Genomic DNA, 19,539 nt, shown 5'->3' with positions numbered 1-19,539 from the left:
ACTCCTCTTTTGCTCTCTGGTCAGGCCTGAGACCGAGGCAGGCCTTGTGAGTGTTAACTCCAGAGGGTTAAGGATAGCTTGGATCTTGCCAGGAGTCCCTCCCAAATGTTGCTGCAGCACCAGTCCCCTCAAAGAGGATGTCAGTCAGGCCCACAATCAAGTCCTGGATGGGCTCCAGTGCAGTCCTGCTGGGGAAAACGTCCAAGAGCGCCTCTGCTCCTCAGACTCCTGCACAAGCCCGGATGAGTTTAGAACGGTCCCTGCTGCTACTTCCTCCAGGAAGCCCTCCCAGGTACCCACTTACTCTGCCCCCCAACTTTGGGGGAAACCGGGTCTAGGGGGTCAAGGGTCACCAGGGCGGGCCAGATCCCGGAAGCGGAAGCGCACTGCACTTCCGGTGCGCAGCGGGCGGCCATGTTGGAGCAGCGGAGGCGGCGCAGAGGTGCGTCCTGGGTCCCCGCGGCGGCGCCGGTAGGTTGGGGCCATGGGCCTAGCCGCGCCGCGGAGGGGCTATCCGCGAGACGTTAGGGCAGACGGACCGGGCAGCCGGTCCAGCCGAGACCCTCAACCCATCCCCACCCCGTGCCCAACGACCCCACCCTGGGCTGCGCGGCCCGTCGGGTTGATCCAGACGCCCGGTGCATCTTGCTTCCTCTTGAGACCCACCCCGCTCCTAACCGCGGTTCGGGCCGCGGGGACTTGGATTCCCAGCCCTGAATACCCTGCCTGGGGTCCTCTTGGATAGGGCCTCTCCCGTCCCCCATCGTCAACTTTCCCTGCCGGCCCTTGGGGCACGTATGAAAGGAATTGGGGGGCCGGGCTGCTGCCTGTCCACAGCTTCTTGGGAAGCTCAGAAGACCCTACCGAAGCGTTCATACCGACTTGGGCAAAAGAGCACCCAGTTCATCCCTAGTACCTGTGCCGGTATCTGAACCCTTACCTGTTCTACAGTTCAAAGCCCTGGGAACTACACCCCCTAGAAAAATAAAATAACTAAAGCCACGTGCAAGGATTGTGCTTGGAAAATGGCCTCTGGAGAGGGAAAGTGACTGAGACACCTGAGGATCTGAGGATGTTTCCAAACAAAGAGTCCCAAGGCACTCCCTCTAGGGGATTCTGAAAACTTGATCTGCTCCATTAGGGTAGTAAGAAGTAGCTGCACAGACGGTCCCCCTGGCCCCAGGGATTGCCTGATCCCAGCTGATCTTTTAGTGCTCTCTGTGTAGATAGGGAGCTGCCTCTGGGCCCTCATTGCTGGGTGGGGCATTAGATATTAGACATGACCCACAGCCTACAGCTTCTTCAGAGAATCCTGGGACAACTTGGGTGTTTCCAGACAGCTCCATCTGGGCTGTACCAAGGTTGGCCCTCCAAGCCCTGGTTAGAACGGCTCACATTTCTACTGTCCACCTTACTGATTGTCCTTGGAGCTCTTGGATCTCATTGTTAGACCTTGGGCTCTTGATCTGGCCCCAAAGCTGCCTGATTGTCTAGAGCTGTGTCATTACTACCTACTGCTCATCATCTCTTTAGGTTCTGTTGAAGGAGAGTCTGGTTGGTCTCCATGACTCTAGAGCTAGTAATTGAACCTCCAGATGGCCTACCTGGGAACTCTGAAAGCAGAACTTCTAGTGGGCAGGGAGATTCACCCCTGGGCGCCTGAACAGCAGCATCTTCAGGAACAGGGATGGGCATGGATATTGGGTATAAGTCTGGACCCTTCAGCCAGCATTCAAGGAGCATTTAAGATAAGATTTGTGTTGCTCTATTTTCACCCATTTTTTCCAACTAGATCTTTCAGCCCTGACCACAGACTCCAGTCACATCAAGTGTGGCTTACTTTTCCTCACTTTGGAGTCTTTGCATAGGCTGTTCCCCTTTTCCATTTCCATCTGATCCTTTCCTGTTATCACTCAAGTCCCTGCTAGGTGTTGCCTCTCTCAAGAATTCTTTCCTGACTCACTGGCAAGCTCAGCTGGGTGCCAGTGTGTATTTCCAAGAACCTTGATGGTATCTTGCCTTCTGTACAGGGCCCCTTGAGGACCGAGATATTCGCTTATGTTCCCATGGTTGAGTCTAATACTAGAGTTGTGGCCTCAGAGAAAACAGAATCGAATTAAAACAGCCAAGCCAAGCCCAGATCTTTCTAGGTACACAACAGCAGTTTGGATAACTCTGATGAGCTTGTGGGCCTCTATTCTGGAAAAGCTGCCTTTGATCCACATGGGTCCTCTCCCCAACCTCTACCCCACCACCATGGTAGGTCAGAACTGTTTACTTCAGGGAGTAGCTTGCTCTGGTCAGGCCTCTCTGTCAGTGGATGTTACAGAGCCTGCAAGACCTGTCTGCCTGTTCTGACCCCTTTCTCAATGCCATTCTCATTGACTCTTTTCCTCTTGCCTTGGAGGTGCCAAGCGCTGGTTTGCGGCTGCCCAGGCAGGTCTGCAGCACCTAATGCCATGAGCGTGGTGGTGCAGCATGTGGAGGAGAAGGCTGTACACTCTTGGTCGCGGATATCCACAGCAGGGAAGAAGGCCCTGGAGGAGGCGCTGCTTGTCTTTAACCCCATGAGCCAGGATCTCAGTGCCACAGAAGCTCAGCTTGTGGCCTTTTTGCAGGGCCTACGGGATGATGGTTTTCAGCCTACCATCCTGCGCAGTGGTGATGTCTACGGCTATAGTTCATGCACAGCCAAACCCCCAAGCCAGACGAAGCTGCAGGCTCGTGCCCCTACCCCAGCCACTACATCACTTCCAGCCAGTGCTCCCCGAACTGCTATGCGGCTGCCTGCAGGCCGGGCCACGCTGCTTCCCATGCCACTGTCTGGCAGGCTGGCCAAAGCTTCCACGCCAGCCCTTGCCAAGCATGCTACTACCAACTTGCTACTGAGCTCACTAAAGCAGTCAAGTGCCAGCCGTGCCCGGGGTACGGCAATGGGTTTCCCCGCCCACCTCTACCCAGGTGTCTACCCTGCCATGCGGCTCTCCGTTGTCCTTGAGGCGCTGGTTCCACTCAAGACTCCCATGCCCTGCTTGGGTACCAAGCACAAGACACAGTCCCTACAGCTGTCTCTTGCGGACTCTTCCCTGAAGCTAAGGAAAGGTTCAGCAAAGGGGCTGGGGAATCCCCAGCCCAAAGTTCCAAGAAAAGCCACAAGCAAGGGTCCTAAGTGTCTGATTCGCAGAGGCCCCAGGGCTGGACCCCAACAAGGCACTGGGCCTCAGAGAAAGACCTGTAAAACTACTGGGTCCCTTAGTGGCCCGCGAATGAAAGGTGTCTCTGCCTTGAGCACCAAAACAGCCCAGGCCAAGGCAGCTAAAACACTAGCCAAAGTGGCCTGTGCACAGGCCAAGGTGGTTCGAACACAGGCCAAAGTGGCAAAGGCCCGGGAAAAAGCTAAGGCAGCTCGTGCCAGGGCCAAGGCCAAGGCAGCACGGATCAAGGCCAAGGCCAAGGCTAAGGCAGTGCGGGCCAGGGCCAAGGCCAAAGCCAAGGCAGTGCGGGCCAAGGCCAAGGAAATGAGGGCCAGGGCCAAGGCTAAGGCAATGTGGGCCAAGGTGGCTCGGACCCAGCGCAGGGGCAGGGGCAGGCCGAAGGGGTCTGTTCAGGCCAGGACTGCAAGGCCAGGCCAGAAAAGCCACCCTGAAACTGTGGGGCAGAAGAGGAAAAGGGCTGAAGAGGCTGAAGATCTTCCCCAGAAGAGATCACGGCTTGGGCCCCGATCCCCTAAGGCATGTCTAGGTCCTGGAACAGCCAATCTACTGAAATTCCAGGCCATCAAGGTGGACAGGCGGTTCTCAGACGATGAGGTGCTGCTGCAGGCTCAACGTATCCTCCGTGTGAACCTGTCCCCTGTAATACGGCTACAGCCGTTGCTGCCATACTCGGTACCCTGATTCCTTCACATAGCAATGTTTCGGGAAACTGAGCCCAACTGTCTGTGTTGTCAGTGGCACAGTGTGCAATGCCCATGGACTCTGGGTGCCTCTCCAGGGCCCTAGCAGCCACCAGCCTCCTTTCAAAGACTGGAGGATGTGGGGTTGGGGGGTGGGTGGGAGGGGGGTGTTCTCATGGCGCAATGCACTGTGACTCGTTACTCTTCAAGTTGTATGTTCACTGTTTCATCTATCACGTTTTATACCTTTCCACCTGCCAGTCTCCTTGCCTGCTGTCCGTGGTGTGTTTGTGCACACACGCGTGTGTGTGTGTGTGTCTGCCTGCGGTAAGCCAGTGTGAGCATATAGGAAGAGGGGCCTCAGGAACAGGGCTGCGAGAGAAAGTGCTGGTAGCCTGGGGCAGACCATCAATGTGAGTGATGGGAAGTCTGGGAAGGGGTGGGCTTCCAGGCCCCTCTGGATGTCCTGCCCTCTCTAGATGTGTAAGGCAGCTCCTGGGGCAGGGGCAGAGCCACTTAGGTGGGACACCTCCCCTTTGGGCTGCCCTGGTTTGTTATCCAGATAGGACAATAGGTGACTGCGGAAGACCTTGCACCCTGCAGGTTTGTAGGCCAGGGAAGGGGGTTTTGTGATACTGCTCCCCAGGGGTGATGCAGGCAGCCTGGCCTTGTCTGCCAGCCTGCTTTGGCTGAAGCCTTGGGGCTTTGCCTGGGCCCATCTGCCCTAAAGTGGCTGACATACCTTTGCCTCTCCTCCCTTGCTCCTTCCAAAAGAGAGTGACTAGCCTTGACTTTTCTGATTAACAAGGAGTTGAGTAGAGTCAGAGGTGAGAGCCCTGGGTTGTAGGGCAGAGAATCTGTCCTCACTGAGCTAGAAATTTTTTCCTTGGGTGGGTGGGATACTGTAGCAGTTGAGCCAGGAGCCTCTTAAGGTTGTATCCATCAACAGTGCTTTCTGCTTGGGTTCCATGTGCTCCATCTGTTCCCAGCTCCAGCCCCATGCCTCCCATTGGGGCCTGAACATTTCAGATATTATCTGTTCCTTCTTCGGAGAGGGGGCTGGGCTTTGAGCCCTGAACAAAACTAGCTCCCTGCCCATCTGCCAGTTTTTTGCTGGCTGCCCCACCTGAGAGGCAGTGACTGGGGCTGGCAGGGAGGGGGACACGTTCTCCAGAGGCCCCTGGAGACGCACAGCCTTTCAGGAGTAGGGGTGGGAATCTCATTTGAATGAGAATCAGATCTTTTCTGTCACTGTGGGTTAGTCTGAACCCTGGCCCCACTAGCCCTGGTTGCCTCGGACGGACGACCTGCAGAGCTCTTGAGTGCTTCTTGGTGTCCCCTCCACACCTTCCTGCATCTGGTGGCTGTTACTAATATCATTCCCCTGGGTGTGGATGCCCTTGGTTTTTCCAGCTCTGGAGACCCCCTGGGTCCCAGCTGCATGGTGATCCCACAGCACTGGATGCATCTTGCCTCTGACAGCTCTGCTTCCATCTGCCATGTGAGTATGGGGAATGACCTGAGGGCCACACTCAGCTCCTTCAGGGTGGCCCAGCCTTGGGCCCACCCTGCATCCTCTCTCCCAGGCCTGGTTCTAGCTCCCGCCCCTCAGAACCCCCAGCCAGGCTAGGCCCCCTCCTTTCAGTGCTGCTGCTGCTGCTGCTGCTTCTGCCTCAACCAATGGGTGAGAAGTTGGCTCTTTTCCCAAGAGCCATCCAGAGGGGGAGAAGGCTCCAAGCCTCCCGATGGGGTGGGGTGAGGTTGGAAGGGGTGCCCTAGGATCTCTACTCAGACCCTACTCCCAGACCAGGCTCCCAGAACAATTGCTCAGGAGGTGCCAGACAAACTTACCTCACTCGGCTGCTTAGGTGGCAGCTGCTGCCCACCCGCTGGTGACCTGCTTGTTGGCCGTGCCCAGAATCTTTATGCCTCGTCCACCTGTGGACTGCACAGCCCTGAGCCCTACTGCACTGTCAGTCTCCTCCAGGTGGGGAGGAGGGTGAGACCTCTGGCCATGGAGTCTAGGTTTTCCTGGGAGGTTGGGCCCTGTGGGAGTTCAGGTCGTTGCTGGGGGCTGGAAGAGAGGTCTGTGCTGTTAAGTTTTGGAGTTGGGGGGGCCAATCGTGCACCTCCTGCCTAGTCCGTCTCCTTGGGCACTCTGCTAGGATGCTGAAAATTGCTTCTTTTGTGACTCTCGGAACCGGGGTGGCCATGGCATTGAGAATGTGATCTCCTGCAGTAGACCTGCTGGCAACAAGATCTGGTGGCAAGCTGAGAGTGGTGAGGGTGCTGGTGTACCTTTGTGTGTGGGTTTGGGGTCTGAAGTCAGGGTCTGGCCACTGACCAGCCCTTGTGGTTACAGGTGTTGAGAACGTCACCATCCAGCTAGACCTAGAGGGTGCCTTCTACTTTACCCACCTCATCACGACTTTCAAGGTGACCCAGCCTGAAAGCTTGCTGTGAGCCTCCTGTCCTGGTGGCCACCAGTGATGCTTGCCCCTGGTAACCCAAGGACCCCCTACCGTTCCCAGACTTTCCGCCCAGCAGCTCTGAGCCTTGAGCGTTCGATAGACCATGGCCAGTCCTGGCATGTGTACCGATACTTTGCCCACAACTGCTCCTGGCCTCAGAGTCGGTGACCTCGTCTGTGATCAGCGTTATTCGGACGTTGAGCCACCCACTGAGGGCAAGGTCAGGCCCAGAGGAAGGGGGTTTGGGCCCTGGAGTGAAGGAGAGGCTCAGGCTTGCTTCTTCCTCAGGTGATTTTCAAAGTTCCGGACCCAGCCATCCTGGTGGAGTACCCAAACGACCCCAAGATTCAGGGTAATTATTCTCCCAGCCAATCCTGTAGTCCCTGCATATCAGAGCAACCAGAAGCTGGGGGGAGGCAAGGTCCTGCCTGGGTGTATGTGGCAGTGAGACAGGGTGTTAGGTAAGCAGCTTGGTCCCCCAGCTTTGTACCCCAGCTCTGCCCCATCAGTCCTCTGTTGGGGTCCCTGTTATGGGCTCTGCTCCCATCCCAGCACTGTTTCCCGTACCTGTGCCCACTGTGTGGGGATTGGCATGGGGAGGAGTTTCCATCATCTGCCCTGACTGAATTCACATGTGGGGCCCCACTGTGGTCCCTAGCACTGCTGTCCACACCAGTTCCCAAAACCGGGCCCCACATCTCTGCTCCTGTCACTATGTCTCATAACTCCTCCCTTTGGGAGCCTTCATCACTGGCTCTACCATGCCCCCATCATGCCCCCCTCCTCATTGCTGTCCCCCTTGATTCATCATCCTGGCCTTAACTGGCACCCTATATCCCTGCAGCCTAGGTGGCACCAGGGTGTCTTGGGGTGACCTTGTAAAGCAGAAGTCTTGTTAAATAAAGGACAAGAGAGGCACAATCATAATCCAACAGGGTGGCCCAGAGCCAGGGCAGGCGAGTACACAGCAGGAGGACAAACCCCAAACTAGCTTTTTCCTCTATACTTGCCATCCACCTTGACTGTGGTCGTTACCAACTACTCGCCCTGAGCTCCCACACTAGGTCTGAGCAGCTGTTGCCCATTTCTTTGATCAGGAAAAAGGGGAAACCTGGCAGAGGGGAGAGAGGAGATAGAATGACCAAGTAGCTAGACTTAAGCTGTGGAGCGGAAAGAGGAGCCATGGAGCCATCTCTGTCCATGTGCACGTTTAACGTGCGTCCCGCTCTGTGTCAGACTCTTCTGAGCATCTCTCTGTGGGGAGCAGGTAGATGAGGTCGCTGTCTTCATGATGCTGACATAAAAGTGAGAGACGGTTGATGAATAAGCAAACCAATACCCTGTATGGTTCGGATGATGGGCCGGGGAATGGAACCCTTCACTGCACTGGGGAAGCAGGTTTCAGATGTCCAGAGACTCCAGAATGGGGCTCCCAGGGGCAGCCGGGTGTGCATGAGTCTCAGCTCGGGAAGGGTACCAGGGCTGGAGCAGTGTGGAGGGGATTCCCACCATTGGGCTGTGGTCATCCTCAATTGGTATTCCTAGGAAAACAGGGGCCGGGAAGTCCCACAGTAGGGGTGCTGGAGGAGGTGGCTGCAATGATACGGAGAGGGGAGAGGCAACCCCCCATTCCTCGCCCAAGTTCCAGCTATAGCAGAATGATGCGCAGCACACCTGAGGCCTCCCAATCTGTCTCTAGAGCTCCTGCGTGTGACTAACCTCCGTGTGAACTTCTCCAAACTGCACACCCTGGGTGACAGGCCCCTTGGAGGCCTCAAGGGACACCCCTTCTGCTACTATGCCCTCTATGAGCTCATGGCCAGAGGCAGCTGCTTGTGCCATGGCCACTCCTCTGAGTGCAGGCCTGCACCTGGGGCACCAGCCAATGTGGAAGGCATGGTGAGCACTGCGGGAGGGGCATCCTGCAGCTTGTGGGGTGGGAAAGCTGGGGGGCTGGGGCAGACTTGCCTTGCCCTCCTTTCGGCCAGGTGCATGGCCATTGCGTCTGCCGCCATCACACAGCAGGTGCCCACTGTGAGCGTTGCCAGGACATGCTCCAGGCCCGCCCATGGCACCCAGCAGAGCCTGGGCACCCCCATGCCTGCCAGGGTAGGTGCCATGCCCTACCCAGCCTGGCCACACTGGCCAAGAGGGAGCCCAACCCCACACCCTCCTTCCTTGTTCTGCCCCAGAGTGCCAGTGCCACGGGCACGCCCGCAGCTGCCACTTTGACATGGCCCTGTATCTGGTTTTTGGCAACGTGAGTGGAGGTGTGTGTGACGCGTGTCAGCACAACAGCTGGGCGCCGCTGTGAGCTCTGCCGGCCCGTCTTCCACCGAGACCCCCAGGAAGAGCCCCGTTCCCCTCACTCCTGCAAACGGGAGCCTCCAATCCCAGCTCCTGGTCATTCCCTTCCATGGTGACCCTCCAACCTCACTCTGTCCTCACTCTGACTCTGGATCCAGCCTGGGACTGTGACCCTGCGGGTGCCCTGGAAGGGGGATTGTGTGATGCCCACACAGACGAGACCCACGGCCTCCTCTCTGGGCAGTGTCGCTGCAAAGTAAATGTCTGGGGCCAACGCTGTGACTCCTGCTGGCCAGGTCACTATGGCCTGAGCCTTTCCCACTCAGAGGGCTGCCGGCGTGAGTGACCCCACTCCTTTGTCCTCCTCGCTCTGTCCCCAATCACTGCCCAAATAACGTGTACCCACACTCCCCTGCAGCCGTGCCATTAGCATCTGAGAGCCTTGCCCCTTAGCCTGCAGGTGCGATTCCCGGGGCCAGGTCCCTGGCACTCGTGCCTGTGATCCCTCCAGCAGTGCCTGTCACTGCAAACGCTTTGTCTCTGGACGGGACTGCAGCCGTTGTCTGGTGAGTCTTGACCTACCTTTTGATTTGACCCTGATCTTGGGTACTGAGCTTCTGGAAGCTGACCAGAGTAAGGCTAAATTCAGCGTGACGGCAAATGGAGCCTCGAACATGGAGTGGTGCCACTTCCTGACCTGGTCACATGGTCACCATCTATGGCTCTCTCGGGCACATCAATGTTTCTCTCCCTCTCTTTCTCCTTCCCTTCCCCTCTCTCTAAGTAAATAAAATATTTTTTTTTAAAGATTTTATTTACTTATTTTTAGAGAGAGGGGAAGGGAAGGAGAAAGAGAGGGAGAGGAACATCAATCAGTTGCCTCTCACATGCCCCCAACTAGGTACCCGGCTTGCAGCCTAGGCATGTGCCCTGACCGGGAATCAAACCAGCAGTCTTTTTGGTTCACAATCCACTGAGCCACAGCAGCCAGGGCTGTGTCCTTATCTTCTTTCTTTCTACCTCCCCTCCATGAGGCCTTGCAGGAGTTCACCAGAGTCCCCTCTCCCCTTCTCAGCCACAGGCAGAGGGCATTCAAGCCCTAACCTCAGCTCCCTTCCTCCAGCATCAGGCAGTTCCGTAAATGACCCCCCAGGCGCCCGACCCTCACCCTCACCCTGTCCAGATCAAATAAACTGTTCTTCCTCCACTACCTCCTGTCTCTTGCAGCCTGAGTTCTGGGGTCTCAGCAGTGACTCTGCGGGCTGCAGGCCCTGTGACTGCGACTTTGGGGACGCCTACAGCAACAGGTACAAGGCAGAGCCTGGGAGTGGGCTCAAGTGGCAAAAATTGCGTGTTGATTCTGTCCCCTCCCCATCTCCATGCTTACCCAGGTGTTCAGCAGGGGAGGGCATCTGTCTGTGCCGTCCCCATCTCCGTGGTCGCCGCTGCCGTGAACTCCGGTCTGGGTACTTCTGTGCTGCCCTCGACCAGGCCATTGCTGAAGCCGAGCTTGGTCAGAGCCTCCAGCCAGCTGACCCTCGGCTGCCTGTGAGTGTCCAGGAGGGACAGAGGCAGGAGGAAATCAAGGCTCAGACCTTGGGGCTCGGAGGAGGAAGGGAATATTTAGAGAGAGCTTGTTGGAAGAAAAGGCTGGGTGAGGTTAGGAAGGTGAGGAAGTCCGGACAGGACCATCAGCATGGTCAGAGGTTTGGTGTCTTGGACAGAGTTCACATTCCCAGGACAGTGGGAGAGGACAGGACCAGAATGTTGGAGGACACTGATACCCCACTTGCCCCCAGGGAGCCCACTGGCCTGCTCCTTCCTACTGTACACAAGCCCCAGGGAACTCCTTTCATTGGCTCCGGCCCCGACTTCAGAGACAGCGTGACTCTCGCTGTGCCCTCCACCCTGACAGGTGAGCCCGCTACAGACACCAGCAGCCCACAGTGAGGCATCTGAGGAGCAGGGTAAAGTCATCAGTCGCTAGGGTCTTAGTAGGGACCTTAGCCCTGGGGATATGGGTCTCTGAAGTCTTGGGGGAAGGAAACCTGAGTCCTGCGGGTTCTAGGTCCCACAGTGGCCTGGGCCTGGGAGTCTGTGTGTCATATCCAGGCCCCAGAGAAGCCCGTGTCCCGGCATCTGGGAGCTGGCTCTGCACTGTGGACTGGCTTAGACTTTGCACATGTGCTTGATGGGGCTGGCCTCTCTCTGCTGGCTCCCATGGTGCCTCGTGCCCTGGAGTATGACATTGTCCTGCGCTATGAGACCCAGGTCAGTGGAATGGGTGCCGGGCAGGTGGATGGGTGGTGCGGAGGGGCAGTTCTATGACTGCTGACCCCTGACCCTAGGCATCTGAAGACTGGCAGGCATTAGTCAGTGTCCGTGCTCAGTCTCCGCCCAGTAGCACTCGCTGTGCCCACCCGCTGCCCTTGGAGCATTTCTTCCAGGCCACCTTGACCCATGCACACAGGTGGGCAGGACACTGTGGCCCCTGATACCAAGGCCCTATTGTGCTCCCAAATATTTGACACAACACCCAGCCAAGGTGGGAAATTCCCAGTATGGAATATCATCATGTCTAGAACAATTGAAACAGGGGCTTAATTTAAAATAGAGCAGGATTTAAGAAGCTGTTCTTTTTCCGTTGTTCAGATGATGCAATGTTGGACCAAATCACTAAAAACAGAAATGGGTCATCGCTGGGACCACTTGATCCTGACCTCCTTAGCCCACCGTTTCTGCTCTCCCCCTCCCTACAGAGCTGTGGTTCTACCCAGACCTTTTTGCTTTGAACCGGGCACACGCTACTCCACGATCCTGCACGATCCTGCGCCTGTGGCGGACCGCAGCTGGCCGGAGGCCTGAGGGAGGCATCGTCTTTCTGGATTCGGTGAGATTCTCATGGCCCCACCCCACCTCTGGGGGAGGCGCAAGGTACAGCAGACAGTCTGGGCTGAGGGACGGGGTCACAGGGACGGGGTCACGGAGGCCTGGAGCTGCACCGAAAGGACGGAGATAGGTGGAGAGTGTAGGAAGGAGGATCAGGTGGGGAAATCACGTTCTGAGGACAGGAGGTGAGAACAGGCAGGCGCCAGACCTCACTGGAGCTTGCGGACCAGCAGAGGGATAGTGGGGAGCCATGCAAGGACCCGAGCAGAGAAAAGACGTGGGGTAAATGGACCGTCGGGGACGCTGCTGCAAAGACTTTGAATGCAAGGGGGCTTGACCCGGACTAGATTGGGGCCACTGGAGTGAAAGGAGAAACAGACTCAAAGAGAAACTGGAAAGGCATGGGAAGGGCTGTGAGGGCCAGTGCAAGGAAGGGCAGCGGGCAGTGGATGTTAGTGTGCAGGGCTGCGTTTGTGCCCGCTGCCTGCTGCCCTCCACCCTCCTGCCAGGTCGCACTCCTGCCAAGGGTAAAGGAGCTGCCTGGGCTGAGACCTGTGGACCCAGGGTCCACAGGGCACTTGCAGGAGCTCCATAAGGCGGGCTGCATGGAGGCAGTGAGGACAGGCCTGCCCAGCGCCGTGCCTGAGGCCTGTGCCCGCCTGCTCTGCGGCATCTCGGCCCTGCTTCACAGGGGCGGCCTCCGTGAGTGTGTGTCCTGGCTCCGCGGGCTGCAGGAGAGGGGTCAGAGGAGGTACCGTGAGGTTCATCTGATCTTGCCCTTTCTCTTGCCAGCATGTGAGTGCCACCCCCAGGGTTCGCTGAGTACTGAATGTGCCCTGCTGGGTGGGCAGTGCCCCTGCCGTCCTAACATCAGTGGTCATACCTGTGACCACTGTGTGCCCGGAACACATGGCTTTGGTCCCACTGACTTGCAGTGGTGAGCCTTCGGGGCCAGTGGGTGGGGGGTCTGGGACAAGCCACCTCCTTTCTCTGCATGTCTTGATCGTCCTGTCATTCCCCATAGAGTGCCGCTGCCATTCCAAGGGTGCCACCAGTGCCATCCGTAACCCTGTGAGTGGGCAGTGCACATGCCGGGTGGGCCTTGCTGGTTGCCGCTGTGACCGCTGCCTCCCCAACCTGTGGGGCTTCCCACACTGCCAGCCCTGTGTCTGCAATGGGCATGCTGAGCCGTGCCACCCACTCACAGGCATCTGCCAGGCCTGCCACGGAGCCACGACAGGCCAGCACTGTGAGAGGTGAGTGATGGCCCTGGAAGCATCGGGTGAGGATTAGGATGCGTGGGCCAGGCCCCATTCTGTGTGCTGCACCCCCAGGTGCTTGGCCGGCTACTATGGAGACCCCACCCTGGGCTCAGGCCGGCAGTGTCGGCCTTGCCTCTGTCCTGGGCCCCCTGGCTCTGGCCTCTATCATGGGACTTCCTGCCACATGGACAGCACAAGTGGACGTGTTCTGTGCCTCTGTGCACCTGGCTATGCAGGCGAGGCATGGCTGGCAGTGACAGGCAAACCCGTGGCCCTTCTCGCCTGTCCATGAGGCAGATCTTTGCCGGGGCCACCTGTGTGTCCAGGTGCAGGCCAGGCACCTCTCCTCAAGGGGTTCCCGTGGAGCAAGGAGGTCAAATGGGAGGAATTACAGACATGGAACTTGTAAGCCAGGAGATGGGCCTTAATGTAACTGCTGTGTCTTCGGCCCTCCGGACTAAGCTGTGGACTTTCTGGCTGGTTATGAGGGGCCCGTGGTCCTCAAGGGACCTGAGACAAATACATGTACCCTAATCCTTCCAGGGCCCCGCTGTGATCACTGTTCCTCGGGCTACTTTGGGCACCCTTGGCCAGAAGGGGACCCCAGAAGGAGTCCGTGCCAGCCCTGCCAGTGTAACAACAACATTGACCCCCGGGACCCCGCTGCCTGTGACCCACACAGTGGGCGCTGCCAGAGATGTCTGCACCACAGCCATGGCCCTGGCTGCGCCCACTGCAGGCCTGGCTTCCACGGCAGTGCCTTGAGCCCAGGGGGCTGCCGGTGTGAGTGTGTGGAGGGGTGGGTGGAGGTGTGCCAAGGTGGCAGGTGGGCTCTCTTTCCTCTGTCCCTGCTCCCTGCCAAGCCCTTCTTCTCCTCAGGCTGCAGCTGTGACCCCCGGGGCACCGTCCCTTCGCGGTGCCGATCTGGGGCTGAAGCCTGCTTTTGCAGACAGCTCAGCGGGCAGTGCCCATGCCGCCCCCACACACTAGGGAAGGACTGTAGCCGCTGTGCCCCCCTCTTCTGGAACCTAGGGGGACCTTGGGGCTGTGAGCCCTGCAGCTGCCATGTGCATCACTCACTGCATCCAGCGTGTCAGCCAGTGAGTGAGCCTGTGTTGCATGTGGCACTTGGCTGTGGTCAGGTGTGAGTGGATGTGTGGGAGCCTGTGACAGGGTGTAACTTATGGCTGGTGTGAGTGCTTATGGAACCACCAGCACTGAGGTACGTGTGGCCGCAAGCAGCTGTGCAAATCTGTGTGCTTGGGTGGCATTAACAACGAGCTCCTGGATGGGCCCAGGGAGAGCAGACATGAGCCTGCATGTGCCTGGCCCCGTGCGCGGCCCTGCATTCATGCATGGGTCACCCCTGTGAGTGGGTCAAGATGAACGAGCGCCAGCAGGCCCTGGAGGCAGCCCCACAGCAGGTGCAGACGCTCCTGGAATCTCCACCCACTGTGGGGATCCCACAGCAACTTACAGAGTGGATAGCTGGACTCAGGCAAGGAGCCTGAGGTCTGCGGGGAAGAGGCCTCCAGCTAGCTTCCCAGGGTCGGGGGTTCAGAGGGCCCCAGGTTGGCCTGAGTCCTGGGTCTGGGTTTTTTCTTAAGTGAGAAATCATGGAGGAGAGACATCTCCAGCCATGCTGATGCGCCATCTCCCCACAGGAGGGCAGTGACCGAAATGGCCCAGATGCTGTGGGCTCCAGGACAGGTTGTGGCAGAAAGCGAGTCATGGGTTAGGGAACAGTGAACATCTGGAAGAATTATCCTGGGAGCTAGACTCTCTCAAGGGCTTGGCCTGGCCCAAGAGGGCTATAGGAGTCCAAGGCGAGGCCAGATGGGCAGGTAGGTGGATTGGTAGATGATGGCAGGGGCTAGACTCAGTCAGGAGGAAGGGACCAGGTGCCATTGCTTACATATAAGGGGGGCCTAGAGACTGCCTCAGCCAGTGAGACCTAAGCCATCTCTTTATCCATCCCTCCCATCTGCAGATGCTGAGGCCCAAGTCTCCTCAGCAACCCTGCTTTCCCAGGAGGCCATGCTCAGAGCCCAGACCATGGCCTCACTTGGAGGACTAGACAGCATTCTGGGACAGGCCCGAGAGGCCCTGCGGTGCACAGAGCAGCTTCTGTGGGGGACAGGCCAGCCTACAGGGACAGCTATGTGGAAGCTGAAACTAAAGGGGCTGGTGGACAGGGTCCAGATGCTGCACCCACAGCTTCTGAGACTCCTGGTCAAAGCCGGAGTGGTGGGTGGAGACATGGATCACTGGTGGGGCGGGAGGTGGGGGGTTGGCAAGGCAAGGACTCTCTCCTAGGGTCGACCTGGGTGTGGAGCAGCAGAGGAATTTGAGATGTGCATTCTGGGTTCCCCTATCTGGTGTGCAGGAATGCAGGGGTCAGGGCCACGGGCCCATATTCCTGTACCTGTGTTGTTTCCCCTTGCCCTGGGCCCCTGCCCATTGCCCAGTGGACTCTGGTTATCTCCCGTAATGCCTCTTACAGCCTGGACATAGTGATCGCAGCCTTGGAGCAGAATCAGCAACTGGTACAGAGCTATAGGGGCCATGGATGGGAGCCATGGAGGTGACATGGGGTCACAGCTTGGCCATTGGGCTATAGGAGACATGTTTCACATCTGACCTGCCCCTCCCAGCTGCAGCAGATCCAGAGCACAGCAAGCTCCGTGGGAATCCAGGCTTGGGAGATGTGGCACCGAGCCAGGGGGCCCTGGGATGTGGCCTCCACAGCCCCTGTGCAAGCGGCAGTGCACAGGATCCAGCGCTTCCTCTTGGGTACGTGTCTGCTTGTGTGTCTGTTTCCAGCTGAGGGCTGGCTGGTGGGCATTCAGGCCCCTGCTGTGACACTCCTCTCAGGACAAGGCCACACAGAAGGGTTGGCCGGGGCTCAGGTTGGGGGACTAGTGTGCTGATAGATGTGTGACAGCTGGCTGGGGGTCTGGGGGCCTGAGGGCCTGACTGTAGCTTGTGTCCATTTCCACAGTGGAAGTAACCCCACCATAGCTGAGTGCTGTCTACCTACCATGTAACAACTGGTTCACAAGTTTCTGAAAATGTAATAATTGTCCTTTGTAAGCTTTCAGCATACCATGTAGTCCTGTCAGAGGCAGGATCAGTGAGATGTTAGGGTCAGGGTCCATTGGGTCAGGGGTTAGAGCTCACATCCAACATCCCCACTCCCACAGAAGAAGGTGCAGATGCTATGAGTGTGGAGCTGGTGGCTTGGTGTGGGCTAGCTGTGCCCCTCACCCAGGGCGGGGCATCCGGCATCACCCTCCTGCTGGATCAGATCCAGTGTGCCCTCCCTTCCCTGGACACTGGAGGCCAGGAGCTGCCCAAAGCTGGAGGTGTCCTCCATCAGGCACAGCAGACCAGGTGAAGGGCCAGGAGGCTGGAAGCAGAGGTCAGAGGGTGGGGAGGAAGGGATGCCTCCTGATTGTCTGTACCTTTCAAGGAGGGTACAACCAGGGCCCAGGACCAAGCGCTGGATGTTCAGGGGGTACTGACTGAGGCAGGAACTGATGCAAGGGCTGCAGGCGGCAAAGCAGACACTCGGAGGCCTGGAGGCCCGTGTACAGGAGGTGCCACCCCACCGTATACCCTCAGCTCCCTGCACCTCTTATTCAGTGGAGCTGCTGTGGTCCCATTTTCCCCGTGAGGTCCTTGACCCATTGTGATACCATGAGGCTACTCAATACCCTGACCATGTGAACCCTCTACCTAGTTGCTGCCCTGCTGTGACCACCCTGTGATCCCCTGACCTTTGCCCCAGATGGCAGGGCGCCTGGCTGGGATAACAATGGCAGTGGATGTGACCCCAGCCCTGGGGCTTTTGTCTGGTGCAGCTGTGGCTCTCAGGACCCACTTGGCCCTGAGTCAGCGGCAGGCCCAAGAGGCAGAAGAGCATTCAGCACATGGCTGAGGGCCTGGGCAAGGTGAGATGGGGACCGTGGACACTGGGGTCTTGGGGACCCTCTGGGACCCTCTGAGCGTGAAGTGGGATGAAAGCTGGGCCCGGGCCATGCTGCGCTAAGGCAGGGTTTCAGTTCTACAACTTCCTGCTTTCCGGGACCCTTGGGCAGCAAACAATGTGTTGGGTCTAGGTGGGGTGGGGTTTCAGATCCAGTCCTGCTTCAGGAGTTGCAGGTGGTCCGTGGCAGAGTTGCAGGAGGGCACAAACAGCCTGATGGGCACAGTGAAGGACTCAGGAGAGCGGGTACGGCGGACTCGAGCTGAGGCCCAAGAGCTGCTGAAGCAGGTGCAGAACAGCTGGAGTTGTCTAGAGGGTGTGTGGCCGGCCACGGTGGGGTGGGTGTCGGGTGGTGGCAGGAACAGATGGGAGCATCAGAGTCGGGACTCTGGGTGTGTGGAAGGGCCAGGACTGGGTCCAGGTCAGGTCCACATTCATCCAGGGGTCAGGGCTGGAGTCAAAGGAGGTCAAATGTAGATTAGGGTTAGAGATGATTTGGGGATGGGGTCGGGGTCAGAATCAGGGTTGTGGCAGAGAAGAGGGCCAGAGTCAGGTACTAGGGCCAGAGGTCAGAGCCTGATTCGGACAACTTATCTCCAGGGTTGGAGCACCGCCTGGTGCAGAATGAGCAGATGCTGGGCAAGAAGGTGGCCATGCTCTGGGCCCTGGAGAAGTGGGCAGCAGAGCTGCTCGAGCACCTGCGGCTGTGGGCCAGTGCGCATGCCACCTGCTGAACAGTGTTCATGATGCCACAAAGGGGGGCTCCGAGATAGCCTGGGTGACTCAGCAACCTCAAAGTGACCCAGGCATCTCCTGACTTAGAGACCACAGACCCCACTGAGTGCCTGCAAACCCTAAATGACCCTCATCGTGACTCTATGATGTCCTCTGTTGTAGACCACTCTGCCTGGTTCTAGGAATTGTATCTTGATCCCTTGTGGCTAAGGGCGAGGGATGACCTCTGGAATGCCAGCTGCAGGAGACAAAGCTTGTCTCTGGTAGCAAATGCTGCCTCGGTTTCCCCTCCCGGCCCCCAAACCTTGGTCGGAAGTCAGTGACGGGTAAGACCCCTCACAGTTGGGGTCAACCTAAACCAGACTCCATCACTTGGGAGGCCTTCATGGAAGGACTTGGGGGACTGCAACAAAGAGCAATGGACTCTCCCATGTGCCCCTCCCCCCCTTTGACATAGCCCGAGTCCCCCTGTCCTCTGGGAGAAGTGCTTCCTGGCTCTAATCCCCTTAAGCCTGAATACCTGATGGGGAGGGGTGCAGCTCCTTGCCTTGCTAGGGTGTGTCCTGGGGGAAAATCTGGCATTGCAAAGACTTCCTGATAAACCTGGGAAATCTGCTCTGCTAGGAGTGCTTTCAGTCATATGTTAAGGGTTCGAGCAGGAAACCCTAAAACTCTGTTCCTGACAGACTCTGAAGCCCTCAGATTTCTTTGAAATGTTATCTGCTGTTTGATCCTTGCCCCCCTGTATTCCCGTGTATTACAATCCAATAAAAGGCCCTGGAGGAGGGGGCTCAGGGCCTTTCTCTCCTCAGAGAAACTGGCTGCTCACTTCTCCTCCCCAAGCAGATCACGTCATGTCTCAGTCATATTTACTCTCATCCGTGGCACATGGAGGGACTTGCAAGGAAAGTCACCCCCACAGTCCTCCAGTTGCCCTCTGACCTTGAGAAACCAGAGAGATCACATAAAGTTCCCTGAGTCCATGCAGTGTCCTAGACCCTGGTAAGATCCTGATCTCTGAGAGATGTGAGATTCCGAGTCATCTTTAGTATATCTGAGCCCCTCAGGTTAACTACATGACCCCCAGGGTGACCAGAGACCCCTACTCCTGATAACCAGCTACCCTGAAAATCCAGCAAATTGATTGACCTCCTGCCCAGACTCTTGTTGTGAAGCCTAGTGATTGCCCTGAAGAACCCTAGCTTTGTTTCCTGGGCCCACGACTCCAGGTACTCTCTACCGGGCCCCTCAGAGCCAGGCTGACCCAGCCCTCCGACTCGCAGAGCTGTGGTCCCAGCCTCAGTCCCAAGAGCCTGGGTGGGGCCAGAGCTCCGGCAGCAGCGCGCATTCCAGCCGGGACTCCGGCACTCCAGGCAGGCTAGAAGGTCCGGAGTGGATAAAGAGCCATGAGATCTGGATCGGCTCCCTGCTTCTTTAGTCTGTTGTTGACCACCAGCACCTGTTTTTATACTGAGTCTGTACTTCTCGAGCCTACTTGCTTTGGTGACTAGTGGAGACAAAGACCCCTGGAATCGTGCCTCGGGGCGGAGTGGCCTTTCTCTGTCTCTCCTCCTATCCTCATTTTCTCCTGTTCCTCCAGCTGGTGTCCTAAAGCTTTCTGAATCCCTGAATGGGGGACTTGACAAACAGCTCCTCCCCCCCCACTCCTTGCACCACCCTGGGTCTGAACACCTAGTTGCTGTGGACCATCACGGCACCTGTGATCCTTGGGACAAAGGCTAGGTTCCATGGGCCATTTGAAATCTCAAAGATCAGATTCCTAGCTTTTGCTTATGCCATGGCCCCTACTTGGTGCACCCCTAAATATGGTGGCCTAAAGCCCCAAACCCACCACCTTTCCCTTGCTCTGCAGATGTCTGGGCATCAGGGTACAGTAAAGATTTGCAGCTGAGATGACCTGGATCTGGTTTCTAGACTGAGGGTCTTTTTCGGAGCGGGGAGGAGACCTCTGCACAATGTTGTATTCCTGCC

General features: G+C 57.6%; 3 protein-coding genes across 3 annotated transcripts; all 3 read left to right on the top strand.

Moving 5' to 3' along the window:
* The first annotated feature begins 403 nt into the window (after positions 1 to 403).
* On the top strand, positions 404 to 3,897 carry CCDC71 (coiled-coil domain containing 71). Its single transcript, XM_053669196.1, has 2 exons — positions 404 to 471; positions 2,408 to 3,897. The coding sequence occupies exon 2, from the start codon at positions 2,460 to 2,462 to the stop codon at positions 3,894 to 3,896; it is 1,437 nt and encodes a 478-aa protein (XP_053525171.1). The 5' UTR covers positions 404 to 471; positions 2,408 to 2,459; the 3' UTR covers position 3,897.
* A 1,439-nt stretch (positions 3,898 to 5,336) lies between these two features.
* LOC119036579 (laminin subunit beta-1) lies at positions 5,337 to 12,442 on the top strand. The gene is given in 13 exon segments (XM_053669197.1): positions 5,337 to 5,396; positions 5,764 to 5,882; positions 6,135 to 6,175; positions 6,258 to 6,331; positions 6,427 to 6,512; positions 6,514 to 6,586; positions 6,655 to 6,718; positions 8,066 to 8,265; positions 9,901 to 9,980; positions 10,065 to 10,221; positions 10,473 to 10,588; positions 11,433 to 11,563; positions 12,355 to 12,442. Coding segments are annotated over 12 exon segments (1,176 nt in total). The 3' UTR covers positions 11,539 to 11,563; positions 12,355 to 12,442.
* Positions 12,393 to 19,531, top strand: LOC128628016 (laminin subunit beta-2-like). The gene is made up of 12 exons (XM_053669195.1): positions 12,393 to 12,499; positions 12,587 to 12,633; positions 12,770 to 12,818; positions 13,368 to 13,607; positions 13,704 to 13,924; positions 15,328 to 15,370; positions 15,479 to 15,617; positions 16,028 to 16,217; positions 16,297 to 16,423; positions 16,615 to 16,777; positions 16,980 to 17,128; positions 17,413 to 19,531. The coding sequence occupies exons 1-12, from the start codon at positions 12,472 to 12,474 to the stop codon at positions 17,544 to 17,546; spliced, it is 1,530 nt and encodes a 509-aa protein (XP_053525170.1). The 5' UTR covers positions 12,393 to 12,471; the 3' UTR covers positions 17,547 to 19,531.
* The last annotated feature ends 8 nt before the right edge of the window (positions 19,532 to 19,539 follow it).

This window comes from Artibeus jamaicensis, unplaced genomic scaffold (assembly GCF_021234435.1).
Source record: "Artibeus jamaicensis isolate MK-2021 breed Jamaican fruit bat unplaced genomic scaffold, CSHL_Jam_final contig_519, whole genome shotgun sequence".
Lineage (NCBI taxonomy): Eukaryota > Metazoa > Chordata > Mammalia > Chiroptera > Phyllostomidae > Artibeus > Artibeus jamaicensis.
The sequence above is the reverse complement of the archived record's forward strand: the minus strand, read 5'-3'. Positions and strand labels throughout refer to the sequence as shown.

Coding starts and splice junctions, on each gene's coding strand:
- CCDC71 (XM_053669196.1), top strand. CDS start 2,460: ATGAGCGTGGTGGTGCAGCATGTGGAGGAGAAGGCTGTACACTCTTGG.
- LOC128628016 (XM_053669195.1), top strand. CDS start 12,472: ATGGCTTTGGTCCCACTGACTTGCAGTG. Junction 12,634..12,769: donor CCAGTGCCATCCGTAACCCT/GTGAGTGGGCAG, acceptor ACCCACTCACAG/GCATCTGCCAGGCCTGCCAC. Junction 15,371..15,478: donor TGGAGCAGAATCAGCAACTG/GTACAGAGCTAT, acceptor TGCCCCTCCCAG/CTGCAGCAGATCCAGAGCAC.